Below are 15,000 nucleotides of genomic sequence, written 5' to 3'. Positions count from 1 at the left end.
CTAATGTTGACTCTCTCTCTCTCTCTCTTTCTCTCTCTCTCTCTCTCTCTCTTTCCTTGTTCTCTCTGCTCTTCTAGGACATGAACGACTTCTCGCCCGTTTTCAGTAAGGCGCTCTATAAAGGCCTGGTGGCGCCCAACGCTGAGAAGGGCACCGTCATAACCAGAGTGTTTGCAGAGGACCAAGACCCCCCGGTGAGTAGGGGCCGAGCCAAGCAGACACAGGCACCCGGACACAGATAAAGGAATAGAAAGGGGCACAGACACAAGTACTGACAGAGGCACTGCCACAGAGACAGCTACAGACACAGAGGCAGAAAGACACAGACATAGACAGACATACAAACACATATACAGACTCAGACCACATAGCCACAGACACATACAGACAGACACAAAGACACATAGACACAGACACGGTCACAGAGACACATACAGACACAGACACTGACACACAGACACAGACTTAGACAGATAAAGACAGACACAGACACACAAAAATAGAGCATCACAGACAGAGGCCCACAGACACATAGACATAGACAGACACACAAGACACACAAGACGTACACACAGAAACAGGAAGAGACACAGACAGAGGATGAGACGCAGTCACAGACACAGACACAGACAGACTGGATGCTTTTTCCCACAGGACAGAACAGGAGGGTTGACCAACAAACAAACCTATGCTGTCTGCACTTAAGTTGCATACTGCTAGGGGTTCTTTCTGTCTGGGTGATTATACTAGAGTCTATATCAAATGTCTGTCAATTTAAAACTTAATCCCACTACAGTCTGATGTTCCAGTGAAAGCAGTGTTCTGGTGTTCAGAATGGTTCAAAACAATCAAAACATTTATTGGTTTTCAAGTCATCATACCAAATAAAGAGCACTCTCCTTTGAAGACACTAGAAGGCTAAAGAGAACTAGCAGGCCACAAATCCATCCACGTCCCCCATGTCTTGTGCTATTTGCCTTTCATTGGCTGGTATTTTTGTCTCTGTGACCAATGCTTAACTGAGGTCAGTGGCTACGACTGCATGTGTTTGAGGCTTTGATTGAGTGGAACAGGGGTCCTCCATTTTATGCATTTGTTTCTTCATAAACTGTACAGCTGTTGTTGTTACCATGGCGATAGATGGCATACATTGATTTCTGCTCTAAAAGGAAGTTTTAAATTAGTTTAAATCTTCCTAAGGAAGAGGACAATGGCGATGAGAAAGAATGCTGAGGGCAATATTCTCTTTTCTGCTTGGAATATGTTCCACATATTCACAAAGTGAATAGAGTCTGGTGACTCACGATTGGGATTTGTTTCCAATACTTACACTGTGACGGGCACTAACTTTGAAATCATTGGTCCAGCCTTACCAATCACATTTATCATAGATTCCTAACTTTACAAACTGCTAATAAACAGCATCAAGGAGGAAGAAAAAATGTATATGGGTCTACCTTTGCTGTACATACATTTCTGCATTTTTCCGACTGCATTTTTTGATGTTTGCAGGTGTCTACTGTTTATCACAATAAGTTGTGGTTTCGTCTTCCCCTCTCGTCACTGATTGGCCTAACATTTCTCTTCTCTGAGGGAAATGGTTATGAACTAGGGTGTTCCAGACTAGATCTCCCTGAAAGAAGCTCTAGGTAGGCAGGGCCAGGCTAGGAAAATGTAGCATGCCAGCATGTCTGTGCTCTATAAACAAGTGGTGAACTGTGTGTCTTTTAGTGACTCGCTGCCCACACTGCACACAAGCATACATCCAAACATGCAAGCACACACCCATGCACTGCAGTGAATACAAAAGTTGAGCAGAGTCTCATCCACGCTCCTCTGTGCTAGTGCTAGCACTATGACCTTGCCTGAGTGCCAGCAAGTGTTGAGTTCCTGCCGAACAATACCGGCCCAGGAGCCTCTGTGTGTTTTGCATGATTTTGGCTTACTAAAACACTATTTGTTGAAGGCTAGATGCATTTCTTTCACAATATCATTTATAATATAATATCATGAGAAATTATACAGCTGTACATTGTTACTGGTGTTAGTGTCATTCCATCAATCCATGATTGTCTAGAGATTTTAAAAAGGGCAAGTGATGATGATATAACTGAATGAGGATAACAGAACATCCACGCTGTTGAGTCGTGTTCATGAATCGACACAAATCAGTGAGTGTGATGATCAGATGTACTCTGCAGTTCCAAAAGATTGGAGTCACTTAGACATTTGCATTCCACTCCATTATAGACAGAATACAAGCTGAGATCAGTTACATTGTTTTTTTAACCAGGGCAGCAGTTTTCAGATTACATTATGTGCTTGCATAATTACAAAAAGGGTTCTCAAATGTTTTCTCAGTTAGCCTTTTAAAATTATATAGTATCAGATTAGTAAACAGAATGTGCCTTTGGAACATTGGATGAATGGTTGCTGATCATGGGCATCTGTACACTTACTTATGTAGATATTGCATTACATATCAGCCATTTCTTTCTACAACAGTCATTTACAACAATAAAGGAGAATTCCGGTGTGATATTGACCTAAAGTGTGTTGAAACATGATACCGAGTGTGAACGTATGTCTCATAGCCCATCTCGGCTTGTCCTCTGCACTCCGAAATCTGGCGCTAGTTAGCCGATGCTACCAACAGCTTTTTCAATGGGGGTGCCTCGGGCATCGGCCTACCCATGCAAATAAATCACTGTTTTACACCATTTACGAGGCTCAACGTATCTCCACACTTCATTGGTAGACTTCCGAGGGCCCTGACATTTAAAATGAGACATTGAGAACTTTGAAAAAGCACTGGTAGTTTACTTACAAGACAATTTATACAGACAGTATCTTCACGAAGTTTAGCGTTTGCAGCCATCTTGAATTTAGTCACGATAAGTCGAGCGACGAGTGAGAATGAACAGGTATGATAAGGGATCAGATTCCAAAAATAATTCTGTGGAAAAGCATGGATTTCAGTTTCTTCCAGTAGCAGCAACTGGAATCCATGCAATTTCTAAGTGACACCAAACTTTTGAACGGTAGTGTAGATTAGTGCATATATGTAAAGAGCCAGGACACAAGGAGTGAAGTGGGTACTGCCTCTTCATCAAAGAGCAGTTATGGGTTAGGAAGACTGAGGTGAATGCAGCAATGGCCATTAGCTCATTAGCTAGGCACTCAGAAACACAGACTAATGTGAGAAACACAGACTACAGTGTCAATCTTCAATCTCGGAAGCAGTCATCAAATAATGTCTAGTTCTAGAGGCAATTGTATTGAATGCATTTTTTATTCTGCAATTTCTATTGACATTGATACTTTGGCATTCAGATGTACAGTATTGACATGCATCTTAGTATGGTGTGTGTGTGCACATGCGCAAGGATGCATGCATACATGTGTGGTGTGTGTTTGGGGGGGGGGGGAGTGCATACTTAGTATGAGAGCTTTTGCATAGGTAAATGTCACAGAGATGTTTTGTAATTCTGAACAGCCTCCTATTGTAAGTTCTAATAAATAGAAGTCTATAACGATGAAGGAAAGATGGAGGTTTGATGAGATCTAATAAACAGCGTTATTCTGCCCTGGAGAATAGTCTTATCATGCATCATCACTCCAGTGCAGTGAGACACAGAGACTTTTATTGAGTCTGCCTTTTTAAATCTTAACTGACAGCAGTGACTCAGCAAACAATACGATTGAGTGCTTCTCTCTCGCTAGTGTGTGTGTGTGTGTGTGTGTGTGTGTGTGTGTGTGTGTGTTTGTGTGTGTGAGAGAAAATCTACAGCAACAGCAGGCGTGAAAGCAACAGCTAATCAGTGCGTGTCGGAGTGTTCATGTGAGGTTCTCGTGTGCTGTGCTGTGGCACATAGACGCCTGGCTCACGTTAACCCCGAGAACACGGCACTCCGACACATACGCATGCTGTGCAAAATGTTGATTCTGTCTGTCGACCGCGCCGCGCCTGTGCTATGACTCTCCCCCCGCTGCGCGGGAAGTTGGGGGTGGGTGAAAGTCATAAATTATTCATCTTTTATCATCTTTTTTTTTCAAGGCTGGCTGTTTAGAGGGCAAAAACAGCTCAGTTGCAGCTTCACCTCTTGTACAGAGATATGGGAAATGTGCCATTTTGGAGGGCAGACATTTTGTGCCTTCCTTAGTGGCAGGAAGTTAAATGTGGCACCTGTGCCCTTGATAAGGCACATTGGCTTTGCAACCAGGTTATATGTGTATTTTCTGAGTAAAGTTTTATTTGTATTTATTTGTATGTAGATCTATTCTATAACAACAACACTTCCACAATAACAAGTGATTAATTAGAGTCTCACTTGCTGAATCCTAAATTAAATACCTAATTAACTTAGTAAATTAACCAAATCCATTACAGCAATAGCTCTTAAGCAGATTTAGATTGATGATGCAAAGTCTCCTGCAATATGACACAAAGGCGAGATATTAATATAATTTTGAAAGTTGTCTTAATCTCCTACATGAATATGCAGGATTTTTTTTATTTGACTTGAATTCTTTACTGACTGGTCATGGATCCTTTTAATAGCGCACCAGTTCCCTGTCTCTCTCTCTATCCCTGTCACTGTCCTCCACAGACAGACACACACACACACTTGACTTGTGACTTGACTTGGACTTGAGCACTGAATGACTCGAACTTGGACTCGGACTCGTGCATTCGCACTCGCGATGACTCATCGAGGACTCGACTTTTTTTTGTAATATATCATAAGGCTATAATTGTAGTATGTCATTAGGCTATAATTTGCTATATGATTTAAATATCTAAATCATTTGTAATACTAATTTTAGTTCAAGGGAATGTTAGGCTACTGCTTCGTGTCATACACCGCAAGTCACATCATGTTCACATGCAAAGCAAACTAACGTTAACTTTAACACCAAAATGCCTGGAGATATGGCTAAACATCACACACTGCTGCTGGACCGCGCCAATAGCTGATCATCGTGACTTGGTGAACAGTGTTTTTCCTGACTGACGCAAGAAGCGAGGTTCCATTCATTCATTTTCATTTGGGGCGTGCCATGCCGAGCTTCTGTCTGTTAATTTGCTGCAGGCCTCTCGTGGGTAGGCCAGAAATAACTATATTTAAAACCACGAATGAAGTGGATTACTGTTACTGTTCAAACGAGCGATTTGATAGCCTAATCCACTGAACGAAAAAAAAGGAAATAGCAACTTGTTCTATTTCTAACAGGTGAATATTGTAGCAAATAGTAGTCTATGGTGATGGCAGCTTTAAAAATATATTTATTTCACTCATCTCACTGAAATGAAGTTAGAATCTGGCCTGTTGCGCAAAGAAAATTAATTAATCTGCATCTCCGTTAACCCGAAAGGTAGTTTTCATCTCCATTGTTGACGTGAAATATGTCTCCATAGTGTCAGTGAAGTGATAACATTATGCAGTTGCAGGTAGCCAATGTTCACGTCACCGGAGTCAGAAAGAAGCTGCTCTCTCTCTCCACAGGCTGTCACAGAGGTGAACTTGCAGATTGGACACCCAGTGGGCCCTAATAGGAGAGCAGGGTAGAGAGCACAGACAGGCAGCTAATAAATGCCTCACACAAGGATTAGAGCGGTTGTTTTGTTTGTCACATGGGGGTGCTATGCTGCTCACCCATTCATGGTTGGTATTGGTGTTGGAACTTGGAGTTCAGAAAACTAGCAAAAATGATTTTGCCAAATTATTACAGGAAATTAGTTTTAAAACATGGGTTTAGTTAATGTTTGCTAAATGCCGGACTTTAACCTTTGCCTGTTATTCAAATTAGCAATATTGAATTATTAGCAGGCATCCTGGTTCTCACACGGGGTCTGTGTCAAATCAGTCTGTGAGAGTGGGTAGTCACCAACTTGGTCACTGGTATACTAAATTATCCTAATGTGGGACACTGCCTAATGTGGGACACCTAAGCTCCAGTGGGTGTGGCTCTTCCCCAAACTAATGAATGCCAGTGAAACTATGGGAAAGCCAAAGCTGTAGGGTCCTGTGATCAATCATTCATTGGATGTGGATTTAATGTGTTGCCCTCACATTGCAGCCTAATATAGCCTACTACTGAAGTCCAAAAAGCAAAAGAAGTCTCACATTAGGACAATCCACCCATTACATTAGACAGAATGAGAAAGAAAAATACTTGGCCGATTTAGTGATGCTGTTAGCTATTCTGGATGACATCACATTTGTTCATATATGGGTTTACGTGATTTGCAGATTAGCACATTGTATTTGTATTTACATCTTACACAGCATCCCATTGTTTTATTTTTTTATTTTTGTTCAGGATTGTACAAAGATGTTTTACAGAGATGTTTACAGTGTACTCACAGAATGGACAGCTAGCAGACTGTGAGGAGATATTCACTGAATGTGATAAAATGTGTTACAGGTTAGAAAATTGCTTAGAATCACTTACAGTACCTTTAACAGTGTCCTGTTCCCTGCCTTGCTCCCATGCCAGCTTTCACTCACTACCCTCCACTGTCACATTGGAACCTCATCTCTAATGCAATCAATAAGCATTCGCCTGACGCCACTCTCTCTCCCACTGCCAACGCTGAGCTGAATGCATTGAAAGTCAGTGTGAGCTTGCCTGGCTTTCTCCTTCATAGACAGGCGTACTGTACTGTAGGCAGTGACAGCCAGACAGACATATTCAAGAAGGGCTGGAGTTGTGTATGAAAGAGATGTGCTGATGAATTCGGCCCTGCACTGTGTAATACGCTGGTCGACTGACAGACGTTTGATTTAGTTCTGCGCCTCAGTCAGCAGGGGGTTCAGAGGTCACAGTGAAGCGGTGCAAACCCTGCCTCTGCTACGCCTGGAGAAGCCGAGATATCAGGAACACTAGAATAGGCTCTGTTGTATGTGTACCACAGGTGTTCAAATATTTGTGGGTAGTTTGCAACCCTGCAAGTTCTTTTTTTCCCCCCACTTGCACTGAAAGGAATAGAAGCTTATTCTGGGCCCGTGCACACTAAGACATGTCACGTGCGTTTGTGTGTTTTTCCTTGTGTATTTTGATATGTGAAGCGGTCCCTCCAAATTGTGTCAGGGAAGACAAAATATGTGTCTTCACAGTTTGTGAAAGGTTGTGCTGATCACCATAGAAACAAAGAACATGAAGAAAAAAATACACAGCTCTCTCTCCAATCCTTGTCAAACCAGAGTTAATTTTCATTTAAAAGTACATGAAAATGAATGGTTTTTAAAGAGGTTGTAAAATAATGATTCTACATTTAGCTTGCACTTTCTACTTAATTGAGGGTAATTGCACTGTGATTATACGTCACTAATGTCTTTAACATTCTCAAAGACTATTATTGTAATTTATGTACAGTAATAATTAAGCTTTGCAGAACAATGGAGAAGGTCACATAGTGTTCAAGAGCATAAAAGCAAATGTTTTTCTTCTCTCTCTCCCTCCCTCCATCTCTCTCTTTGTTTCTTCATTTCTCTCCCCTCTATCTTTCACTCCATCTTTTCCTCTCTGAGATTATTTTTGTCATCCGTTTATGCTGGAAGTGAGATGACGGGAAACAGAAACACAGATGCTGTTCAAAGACAAGCCCCTTATCATCATGGACTATTCAAAAGTGTGGATTAAAACAACAATAGGGCAATCATGAATGGTCCTCAGTAAAGCATGACCATTAAACAGAACCTCCGCTCTCTCTCTCTCTGATATCACCCTTGACTGCAGCCAAGGCACATCACATAATAACATGATAATATCTTAAAATAGTTACAAATACAACCATATACAGTAGCTTTTAATATTACAGTCTGTTCATTAAGGTTTAAAGAATTAATTCAGGTGTGTAGATAAAGTTCATCAACAACATATCCAGTGTTTACACCAATGATTCTATGCTGGCCGTCGCCGGCAGTTACAGGAGAATACAGAGCGGCCGGCAGCGGCTGCTATGGGGTCTGGAGGGTTAATAGTGATGTTTTTAGGTAGTGCAAATGACAAATGACCTTATATACAGCATGCCACATACGGCAACATGTATGTGGCAAAGACACCTTTTTGAGTGTAGTTATGGTAACAGAACGAATTGAAGCCTACATGACAGTAGGAAGCTTGGATCGTTGTGCGGCATAGGCAGTGTAGTTCTTGTAACAGACCGAATTGAAGCCTACATGACAGGAAGCTTGTATCTGGTTATTATTCATCATGACTTATGACTACGGGCCTTCGCTAGGCCCTTGATTAAAGATGCATTCTGGTCAAGGCTGCATATTTTTAAAAACTCTCCATGACGAGGGCGTTTTTCAGTAGGCACTCATGAGTCACACCGAGTCCAAATAGTGTGTTCAGCTCTCCTCATGCATCACATGATAGACTACAGGCCCCGGATAGATGGTGTTTTTATAAATGCCGCATTTGATCAGTCATAAAGCACATTATTTGGAGAGTGGCTGTCATAGGTGTCTCCGTCACAACCATCTCAACTCTGGATGGAGAGAGAGAAAGAGAGAGAGAGGCCAGACCTCCCCAGGCTGCCTCATGCTTGACAGAAAGAAGAGGGATTTGTTTGGAGTGCGTCGAGAGCTGTACCCCGGCAGCATGCTCCAGCGTTGGCGCATCTGTAATGGAGCCTAATGGATGTTTTGTGTAAGGTATCGCCACCGTGGAAAGTTACAGAGTGGGAATTGAACTGCACTTAGAGTGCTGTAATGGTTGACAAGCTGCAGACAGCTTGCCAAGAGATGCACTCACTCACTTACAATGGCCCTCACCGGTAAAAACCCAAGCAAGCTTAATTACCTGCCTGATTAAAAGTGTAGCTCTGTGCATGTGTGGAAGTGGGTGATATGTTTGTGTGTGTGTGTGTGTGTGTGATTGACCAAGTGTGTGTGTGTGTGTGTGTGAGAGTGTGTCTGTGTTTATGCTCAACAGCAAGGACTTCTGTTAGAAATGTGTGAAGTCTCCATAATTAGTGTAATTAAATCAAAGTACCTGGTGGCATTTTTAACAAACCGACGCACTGGGTTTAAACAGCCCAGACTGTAATCAACAACAAATCCTACAGCGTCCTACAAAGCGGAGGACAATCAGGGAGTCGAGTGGGGACGAGGAACGGGTGGTGCTGATGGGAGACGTCAATAGAGCTGTCTTACCTCCTCAAGCTGGCCACGGGCTTCTGAACAACCCCCTTAACACTCACACACGCACACGGGCACACATTTACACACGGGCACCTGCACACGTGCACATACACACACACACACATGGGCACACTCACACACATGCACGCACCAATGTACATGGGCACACACCCACCCACACATACATACAAGCACGCACACACAAACACACCTACACACACAAACTTTTTTTTAGACCCTCTCCATTCACACAGACACACATGCACACACACACACACACATGTCTAGACACACACACACACTTTCACACTGAGGTAGTCATCAGTCGGGCTGTCTTTCCAACTCAACCTAGCCGGCGGCCTCTCGGTCCCTCCGCAGGGGTGTGGACGGCTTCACTGGCCAGCTGCCCGTCGGTGGTCAGCTGAGGTCAGCTGCTCAATTGGCTCTCCCGACTCTCCTCACCTGCTCTCCAGCTGAGAGCTCTCTCTCTCTCTCTCCCACTCTCTTCCTCCCTGTTTTACTCTCCCTCTCTCTCTCTGTATGTCTCTCCCTCTCTCTCCCTGTCTTTCTCTCTTTCTCTCTCCCCCTCTCTTCCTTGCTCCTTCCCTCCATCCCTTCCTCTGTCTTTCTCCCTCTCCTCCATCCCCTCCTCCGTCTTTTCTTCACTGTCCCTCTCTCTGTCTCTCTCTCTCCCTCCCTGGCATCATCTGCCCCCTCTGCCTCAGAGCCACATGCCCCCCACCACCACCCTTCACCTCCCTTGCTGGCTACATCAATCTGGCCAGGCAGACCCAGCTCAGCTCAACCCAGGGCCGAGTGCCTGCACTCCACCAAGGTTTGATGACCACCAAGATGCTGCCAATAAATACAAATGGATGTGAGCCAAAAACCTAAGAATTATTTTTTTCTTTTTTTCTTTCTCTTTTCCAACGTTTATACTTTGTTTTATTTTCTTTTTTTCCCCAGCTCATGCATATTTTTCCTGATGTCAAAGGTGCAAATCTATAGCAGTTGTTTGTTACTTCTCTTTTTTGTTGTATATCTCAACTCCCACCTCTGTTGATGACTTCTATGATCACGCCCCCAGAAAGCGTAGCTCAGGAGCTACAGGCAAAAGGGATTGACACAGTTAACCTGACAGCAGTGAGAGAGAGAGAGAGTAAGAGAGATGTCACAACTCTCACAGACAAAAACAAGCCTTAGGGCAGAGCTATCCTCCTGGGCGATGAGAAAAATGTGTAATATTCAGGCTGATGTCAGTGTTGTTGGAGGCATTTTTCAAAGCTAACATCATCTTTCATTTGAAAATGTAGTAGTCGGTGCTGCCTCACAAGTTACACTTTTACAATATGGATGATATTGAAATACACCAGTACACATAGAGTACTACATTAGTACTACATTAGTCTGTCTTTCTCCCACCTTCGTCCAGTCAACAATTAACCACTGACATACAGTATGCAGTGACCTCTGTCTTCTCCTTTGACCTCTCCTAGAAGTTTCAAAGCTTTTCAACATCATACAGCACTAGCACAGACACACAGGTAGAGTTTACCTCCGCTCACCCTCTGCAGCACGCTGTGAGCTGGCGACAGGTGTTCCAAATGGAGGAGTAGCTTTGCTCACTGTATTTTTAATCTCTGCGCACAGCGGCTCTACCCCAGAGCCCTAATTGGGCCAAGTCATGAATTAGTGATGCTTCCTGTCCACAGTGTGCTGGTGGTAGGTCCCTCTGACTTTGCACACACACACACACACACGCACACGCACACGCACACGCACACGCACACGCACACGCACGCACGCGCACACACACACACACACACTCCTGAGCTTATTACTGCTTTAATGCTCACCTGTTACCTGGGCTGGTGCGGACATGGGGCGATTAGGGGATGAGCTCCGAGAGGAGTGTGTGTTTGGAGATTTATTGTGTGAGAATCTTTCATATTGAATGCATTCAAGTCTTCAGGACAAGATCATGCAATTTCATTTAAGCACAGCTTACATCAAATTGGTAACCGTTCAAAAAATGACTTTCATCTCGAACAAAATGAAAAATCATTCAGGGGAGACTTATGAGTGATTTTTTTTTTGAGTATGAGAATGTATTTTCCTTTTTGTGTGTGTGTGAGCGTGTGTTTGTGCGTGTGAGTGTGTGTGTGTGAGCGTGTGCTTGTGCGTGTAAGTGTGTGTGTGTTTGTGAGCATGTGTGTGCGGCGTGTGTGTCTGTGTGCATGTGTGTGTCTGTGTGTGTGTGCGCGCGCATGTGTGTGCGTGTGTGTGTGTGTGTGTGCGTGTGTGTTATTCTGTGTAATAAATGCGGGCACGGTGCTGTACAGCTTGTAGAGCTTTCCCCCTGATGCCAGAACAGACACACTATGGACAGGTCTGCTTCAGCGCCTCTCCCAACACACACGGCTTCAACAGGTACTTCAGCCTGGAGTCTGGACACTGGTCTAGTGTGTTGAATGGACGCAACAAAAGCCAGCGTCTACCCAGTTCTGCAAAGCCTACATCTCTCTCTCTCTCTCTCTCTCTCTCTCTCTCTCTCTCTCTCTCTCTCTCTATCTATCTATCTCTCTCTCTCTCTCTCTCTCTCTCTCTCTCTCTCTAGAGCAGTGTTTTTCAACCTTTTTTGTGCCACGGCACACTTTTGACACTTAAAAAGTCCCACGGCACACTAACATATCTAATATCTAATTTAATTGTTGTTATGAACTGGATATGTGATGATTCTGCGAATACTGGATATGGGGCCCCCGTTGTACAATGCCTGCATATACCACAAATAGTGCAATCATACAATCAATGAGAGCATGTGGTTATAAATTATTTGATGCAACAGTTGCTTTTCTGGACCAGTGAGTGACATTTGGGTAATTTTCTGCCGCACACCTGATGATCTCTCACGGCACACTAGTGTGCCCCGGCACAGTGGTTGAAAAACACTGCTCTAGAGCTCTGAGAGATGTGCTAGTGGCAGACAGTAATTTCACTGGCGTTAGCCTCTCTGCTAGCGCTGCTAACCCATGCCATGCTCACAGAGATCATTTCCTGTCCGTCTCTGTTTTAGGGCACCCCGGCCAGCTTGGTGTGCTACCGGGTGGACCAGGACGAGTCTCCCTACAGTGGCAGCATCTTTGATGTGGAGAAGGACACAGGAACGGTCATCACCAAGGTCAACCTGAATGAGGAGCCTGGCATGACATTCAAAGTAAGGCTTCACCAACACACACACACGGACACAGACACACACAGACACACACACACACACACACACACACACACTGAGAGAGAGAGAGAGAGAGAGAGAGAGAGAGAGAGAGAGAGAGAGAGACACACACATACTCTCTCTCTCGCCTGCTCTCTCTCTCTCTCTGGTAATAACTTAAATATCAGCGATAAAAGAAAAGAATCAGCAAAAAGTGAAGTCATTCATCACGAGTCATCATCTTAAACAGGCCAAACAGCCCAGTGAGAGAAAACAAAGTCGTCTAAAAAAAGATGAACTTTAATCAAACCAACTTAGCAGTGCAAATCAGGCTACGGTGCGTCCTCATAAAGGATTCTCTTTCTCTGCCTTTACCATTTCCTCCTGCTCTTTTTTGTCATGATCGCTCTTTTCCTATCTCTCTGATGTGTGTGTGTGTGTGTGTGTGTGTGTGTGTGTGGTGAGGGGGGGGGGGGGGTTGTTGTGCAAAGTTACTGATGATTGGATTGTAAGAGAGAGAAAGAGGAGCCTTGTGACTGAAGGTTTTGGTTTGAAGGGAGATCATGCTGATGTAACTCTGTGAGAATGCATGATGTAGTAAAATAAAGGAGTTTTAAACCTCTCTCTCCCTCTCTCTCTCTCTCTCTCCACCTCTCTCTCTATATACCTCTCTCTCTCTCTCTCTCCCTCTCTCTCTCTCTCCACCTCTCTCTATACCTCTCTCTCTCTCTCTCTCTCTCTCTCTCTCTGGTGTAGCTGGTGGTGATAGCGTTTGATGCCGGTGAGCCGGTGAAGATGAACAGCACGCTGGTGGAGATCACAGTGCTGCAGCCCTCCCGCATCCCCATCTTCACCCAGGAGGACTACATGTGAGTGTTGGACTCGCTCCCTTCTTCATCTCCAGGCCAGACTGGGGATAAAGCACTTACTGTAGTGCCCCTAGAATTATAAGGTTATATCTGACATATTTGTCAAAATTGAGATATTAACATATTCTTATTCTGTAACCTAATAAGGCAAGGTGAGGTGTTTCTGGAAGTTGTATGCACGTTGTAGACATAAAAATGCCTGTTCCACTTATCAATATAACTCTATGGAGTTTTAAAACTTTGACGCTCAATATCTCAGAACTACTCAGAATGCAGATAGAACCATATAATTCTAAGGGGGCACAGTGCTTTATCCCCAGGTCAGTGCTTTATCCAGCTGACAAGAGTTGCTCAACAAACACTGAAAATGGTTTGGAGATCACACAGCACATGTGGGCTTTCATACCTCCTCTTTTATACTCATATATAAATATCAATAACAAACTTAAAATATATTTTATTATATATTTTATAGAGCAAAATATGTCATTCCTTTCATGGCAAGATATAGCTGACTAACTTTTGCTCCTTTAAGGGATGCAGTAATATCATGGTCCTGTCGTCAGTAGTCATAGAGGTTATATCTCCCCTTTAATTAAGTACACTTTGAATAAAATATGAACTTTGCGTCCATCACTCTTGCTGTGAACGAGGAAATTAAACAACTGATGACAAAATGTACAAAGACTTTGTTGTGAGTGAGCAACAAAAACATTCACGTCCCTTTAAAGATTTTTCTGTGAAAAGATGAGCACAGCAAGGTTTGTTTCACCCTGGCATACAGTATACAGATGCCATCACAGCCAAGTATTTTTTTTTTCAAAGACAAAAATGCATTGACATTTACATTTGATATGTAAGGGTAAATAGTAAGCGCTTTCAGATATAACCTCCGGAGTACATGCGGAGGTTTGTCAAACGGAGGTCCTACCCTTCGGATGATTCAGATATATGCTAACCTGCGGACCTAATACTGACCTTATACGGACGTATGTGTGAACGACATACACGCACATTACAGAATCTCCGTGTGGTTGTTGAGTGAGGGATGGGGGCTTGTAGAGTTCACAAGATGCGAGATATGACGCAGAATATATGCGGCCGCTGCCTGTCACAGCTGCTTTTTGTTTACAACCTGTAGCCTATGCATTATGTAGGCTAAAGAAGACAAATCTATCGTGCGTAGGCTAATACTTGACGTAGGCTAGTCAAGTAAGCAAACAGTATTTGTATGTTTGCTTCGAATAAACACATTTATCTGTTTTCAACGTTATGTAGCCTACCAGAATTACTTGGCTATAGAACCCCACATCTGGTTTGCGTTGGAGAGAGAGCATGCACAAACTTTTAGTAAGCGCTTTCAGATATACGTGTAAGACCGGAGGTTCTGCCGATGTTAAACGGTGGGGCCGTATATCTGAACGACATAACCGGTCATGTGGAAGTCCGAATTCACCCGGTGTTTATACTACTCCCCCCCTAGTATTTAAATGTACATGTAAATGTGCTGTGTCTGAATGAAGCGTAGAACATGCGGTTAAGATCACACCTAGTGAGAGGGCGTGTTGGTGACGTTTCTTTCGTGTGTCCATGTGGTTAGATCTGACCGGATCTGACTTAAATGCCAGTGTTATGATGGAGTGGCATAATGCTGTCCAGAAAATCTCCGACCTGGAAAGATGCAGACATCACGGAGCTACTGTCCATGAGGGCATACAACATTTTGATAGAGCACATGAAGGGAACGGCAAGAGACGTTATA

General features: G+C 43.5%; 1 protein-coding gene across 1 annotated transcript in view; it reads left to right on the top strand.

The window, feature by feature from the left end:
- The window catches only part of pcdh15a (protocadherin-related 15a), a 175,293-nt gene that overhangs the window by 101,236 nt on the left and 59,057 nt on the right, over positions 1-15,000 (top strand). The window contains exons 22-24 of the mRNA XM_076286445.1: positions 78-194; positions 12,232-12,372; positions 13,126-13,238. Coding sequence (XP_076142560.1) covers positions 78-194; positions 12,232-12,372; positions 13,126-13,238 — 371 coding nt within the window. The remainder of the gene's footprint in view (positions 1-77; positions 195-12,231; positions 12,373-13,125; positions 13,239-15,000) is intronic.

This window comes from Alosa pseudoharengus, unplaced genomic scaffold (assembly GCF_046254945.1).
Source record: "Alosa pseudoharengus isolate Yale_2024_CS ecotype anadromous, Long Island Sound unplaced genomic scaffold, YU_APseudo_1.1 YU_APseudo_1.1_scf_15, whole genome shotgun sequence".
In the NCBI taxonomy this organism is placed as follows: domain Eukaryota; kingdom Metazoa; phylum Chordata; class Actinopteri; order Clupeiformes; family Clupeidae; genus Alosa; species Alosa pseudoharengus.
This window is presented reverse-complemented; position numbering and strand designations above follow the sequence as displayed.